The sequence below is a fragment of the Rhinoraja longicauda genome, chromosome 1 (assembly GCF_053455715.1).
Source record: "Rhinoraja longicauda isolate Sanriku21f chromosome 1, sRhiLon1.1, whole genome shotgun sequence".
NCBI classification, from domain to species: Eukaryota; Metazoa; Chordata; class Chondrichthyes; order Rajiformes; family Arhynchobatidae; genus Rhinoraja; species Rhinoraja longicauda.
This window is the reverse complement of record NC_135953.1, coordinates 96,329,196-96,333,640: the sequence shown is the minus strand read 5'-3', so window position 1 is coordinate 96,333,640 and position 4,445 is coordinate 96,329,196. Positions and strand designations below refer to the sequence as shown.

The following is a 4,445-nucleotide window of genomic DNA, read 5'->3' as shown; positions in this document are numbered from 1 at the left end:
TGTGCCATCGGGCAAAAACAGCAGAATTTCACACCATACCAACCTGGAAATAGAGTCCAATCCAGGAACTGAAATGACCCTCACCAGTTCCTTCAGAACAGACTGCAGTGCTTCATCAACTGCAGTCAATTAACCACGGGCATTCAATTTAGTCCATGTCAAGACAGCCACAGTTCAAGGAACTTCAATTCTCCTTCCAAAGGGATCACCATATAGAATGTTTTTAAAAAAATGCATTTTATTGAAAACTTCACCCAAAGTACAATCAGACAACCCATCCATATTCAATTTCACTCCAAAAATAAAGTTATACAAGCAATTAGGTCTTCCTGCATTTAAAACATTACATTAGGGCCTCTTAACACTAGAGAATATCTCCAGCTTGCTCAGTTTCACAGAAGACTTTGCTTCCTAATACCAAAGCACAGGGAACTATTACTGTTAAGCTTTATTTTAAAATGACCCCTCCCCCCATATATGGAGATAAAAAGTATTTTAATCACATTTCAGAAGTCCAGTGTCTTTCCTGCCAGATCCTCCAAAATTTCTACAGCTGATTAAACAGAGATGCAGCCCTGAGATAATGAACTAAAACAAAAATGGTATTTGATGCTCAAACAGTCTTCTGCTGTCCCTTCTTGCCAATTAGAGATTTATGGATGTGTGGAATGACACCTGGAAAAGAAACAAGTGAATGAGGCACCACTGCACCAAACACATAACATTAGTCATACAGCACAGAAACAGGCCTAATGCCAAATTCATTCTTGCTGACCAAGGTACCCCATCTATGCTCGTCCCGTTTGCCCACACCTGACCCATATCCCCCCAAACCTTTCCGATGCACACACATGTCAAAAGTATACAGTGCAACTGGAGCACTATTGTTACAAGTCCATGCCAATGCTTCCAGAGCAGTAAACTCAGCCACATTGAATTGCCCTGCAGCCACACTAATGTTGCATCAATTGCCTATCGCATTCTCCTACTGAAATGCCGATTGACTTCTCCACTAAGACAACATGGGGACATGCAGATCAGTTTTGTTTGCCAAAATACAAGCACGTTCCGTGGTCCCCAAATTTAGTTACAGCAACATTTATATCAGGACAATTTACATTGTGTACTGTAAAATCAGCTTAATTTCTACAGTGCAGATAGTATGTAGCTTGGACTCGTACTGCAATGAGGTACTTACCACCCCCTGCAATGGTGGCCTTGATTAAAGAGTCCAACTCCTCATCTCCTCTGATTGCAAGCTGCAAGTGCCGAGGGGTGATGCGCTTCACCTTCAAGTCTTTGGATGCATTTCCTGCAAGCTCCAGCACCTGGGGAGATAGATAAATGAAAGAGGCTTAAAAGTACCAATTTCCAAACCTCGCCCAGTCAAACTAGAGATTGTGCTGAAGAGCCTGATGTTAAACATAGAAGATAGGTGCAGGAGGAGGCAGGATAAAGCTGCCCAAAATACAAGGGAAATTTCTTGAGGAACTCAGCAGATCGGGCAGCAACTGGGGAGGAAATGGACACGATATTTTGGGTTAGGACCCTTCAGCCTGATTCGACCATGGGGTGGGGTCCATTAAGGTGGACCAAATACTTTACAGAAAATGGAGCTTGTGAAATTGTACATGAGAAGGAATTCCTCATCACAGACTATCCCATGAACCTTCACAGTCCCTCCCGTTCGTCAAGCGGCCTCACCAAGATGACAGTTGGCATCCAAACTTTGGTCAGAATTCCAGCATTTATAATCTCAGCATCTTATCCATAGTTGCGATGAAATCGGACAAGAAAATGCAGATGCTGGAATCTTGAGCAAAATATGCGAGGGGAACTCAGTTGGTCAGGCAGCATCTGTTGAGGGAATGGACAAATGACATTTGGAGCCAGGGCCCTTCGACAGACTGATACCTAGACACACAGAAGGAAAGAGTCCCAATGTAGAAGGGTTCAGGTCAATATTTCAACAGGAGGGCGGGCCAATGGGCTGTGTTTAGTTTAGAGATATTGCGTGGAAACAGGCCCTTCGGTCCACCAGGTCCATAGCCAACATCAATTGGTTCACACTAGTTCTGTTATCCCACTTTCACATCCACTCCCTACACAGCAAGGACATCTACAAACCAACATGGTCATAGGGAGAATGTGCAAACTCCACATTTAGCACCAGAGATCAGGATCAAATCTGGGTCTGTCACCAGGCCCCAACATTCAATAGGATTGAGGTTGCGTGTATTTAACCTTTTCCCTCGTCAATTAACAGCCCTGGGGGAACAGACCACCCCCCTCCCTTCAGGGCAGCCTCCATGCACTCACCTCCCACAAGGAGGGACCTTCCACAAACCTCAGACTTACACCACCTCCCCCGCTCTGCTGGACGCTCCCTCACCCCTGCAGCATTTCCACCTCAGGTCACTCACTTAAACGTTCAATTCACTTAAACGTCCCTTTCCCATGTCTCTCCTCAGCTCCCAACCAACGGTGGAAAGAGAACTCGCCCGCCCCTGCCCTGGTCAGACCTGGCCGCTGCCCGGTCTCCCCCCGCCGTTGCAGGATCCGGACCCGCACTCACCTCGGCGGTCAGGTACTCGAGGATGGCCGCGCTGTAAACGGCCGCCGTCGCTCCCACCCGCCCGTGACTCGTCGTCCTCGACTTCAGGTGCCGGTGGATCCGACCGACCGGAAACTGGGGCGGGCAGAAAGAGAGCGAGCGTGAACCAGGAGATTTACCCGCCGCTAACTCCGCCCCTCTCCCCGCCCGCGCATGTGGACGGAGGGGGACGCGCGCCAGGCTTCTCCTCCGCCGGTTTAATAGTTTGGGGCGGCGCCCGCCCGCTCACCCACTGCCCGCCCGCTTACCCGCCCTTTCCTGGCGACGGAGTGAGCGCCGCGCGGCGCCCACCACTCACCTGCAGCCCGGCGCGCTGCGAGCGGGAAACCGCTTTAGTTTTCGCCTTGCCCGAGTCTTTACCCGCTTTTCCGCCAGCCTGCCGAAACAAAAAGGGAGAAAAAAAAACCCAGTCGGTTATTGAAGGTAGGATGAACACACAGAAGCGCGGAGAGATGTATTTTGAAGTCTCCCTTCTGACGGTTAGAGGGAGACACGGCCTGCGGCCCAGCGCGCTCACCATTGCCGCGTGTCAGGCCGCGCTCCGCCGGTTTATTTTCAAACGCTCTGCGCTCCCGCCTCTGCGCCGCTCGCCGTATTTATACCTAGCCCCGAGGGGGGGGGGGGCGATGACGCGCTGAGAGGTTGCGTACACGTCACCGCGTAGTTCGCGCTCACGGCACGTGGCCGCGCCCAGCGCACGTGGCGATGCGCGCCAAGCCCCCTCCTCTCCCCGGGCCAACAGAGTGTGTGCGTGTAAATGTAAAGAATCTGCTGCAGCAAATTCAATGCAATCGGCGCTTTACCGACAAAAGTGCATTACCCACCCGCAGATCATTGCGTGCATCGGATTGCAATGATGCAAATTGAATGGGAACTTTAACGGGGCGAAGAATACTGTGAAAATAAGAGTGAACGCGAAAACAATTTTCAAAAGCAGTCAAAATGTAGAACTTCTTATCCAATTTGCAAATTATTGCTTTGCACTCAATATCTACTCAAAGACAGGAGCATAAAACACGCTGCCAATCGTGGGGAGACTTTTCCCTTGAAAATCTTCCAGTGGCAGGAAAATAGACCATTTAATTTATTTTGGGATTGTTGCAGAGGTAAACTGAATTAAAAGCAAGGGAAATGAAGAAAAGTTGCATTCCTGAAGCATCTTTAACGTTCAATGCAACCACATTCATGTCTTATAAGAAAATAACTGCAGATGCTGGTACAAATCGATTTATTCACAAAATGCTGGAGTAACTCAGCAGGTCAGGCAGCATCTCGGGAGAGAAGGAATGGGTGACGTTTCGGGTCGAGACCCTTCTTCAGACTGATGTCGGGGGTGGGACAAAGGAAGGATATAGGTGGAGACAGGAAGATAGAGGGAGATCTGGGAAGGAGGAGGGGAAGGGAGGGACAGAGGAGCTATCTGAAGTTGGAGAAGTCAACGTTCATACCACCGGGCCGCAAACTGCCCAGGCGAAATATGAGGTGCTGCTCCTCCAATTTCCGGCGGGCCTCACTGTGGCACTGGAGGAGGCCCATGACAGAGAGGTCAGACTGGGAATGGGAGGGGGAGTTGAAGTGCTGGGCCACCGGGAGATCAGTGGCGTTAATGCGGACCGAGCGCAGGTGTTCAGCGAAGCGATCGCCGAGCCTGCGCTTGGTTTCGCCGATATAGATGAGTTGACATCTAGAGCAGTGGATGCAATAGATGAGGTTGGAGGAGGTGCAGGTGAACCTCTGTCTCACCTGGAAAGAATGTTTGGGTCCTTTGATGGAGTTGAGGGGGGAGGTAAAGGGACAGGTGTTGCATCTCGTGCGGTTGCAAGGGAAAGTG

General features: G+C 49.9%; 1 protein-coding gene across 1 annotated transcript; it reads right to left on the bottom strand.

Moving 5' to 3' along the window:
- Positions 1-238: 238 nt before the first annotated feature.
- Positions 239-3,262, bottom strand: LOC144595486 (histone H2A.Z). The gene is made up of 5 exons (XM_078403015.1): positions 3,132-3,262; positions 2,913-2,990; positions 2,576-2,689; positions 1,199-1,328; positions 239-675 (listed from the first exon to the last, which is right to left on the bottom strand). Exons 1-5 carry the CDS (start codon positions 3,132-3,134, stop codon positions 614-616), a joined length of 387 nt encoding a protein of 128 aa, XP_078259141.1. The 5' UTR covers positions 3,135-3,262; the 3' UTR covers positions 239-613.
- Positions 3,263-4,445: the final 1,183 nt, after the last annotated feature.

Excerpts from the sequence above, each read along its gene's own strand:
- LOC144595486 (XM_078403015.1), bottom strand. Across the intron at positions 2,690-2,912 it reads CGCAGCGCGCCGGGCTGCAG|TTTCCGGTCGGTCGGATCCA; the intron begins GTGAGTGGTGGG and ends TGCCCGCCCCAG. Across the intron at positions 1,329-2,575 it reads TCGAGTACCTGACCGCCGAG|GTGCTGGAGCTTGCAGGAAA; the intron begins GTGAGTGCGGGT and ends CTATCTCCCCAG.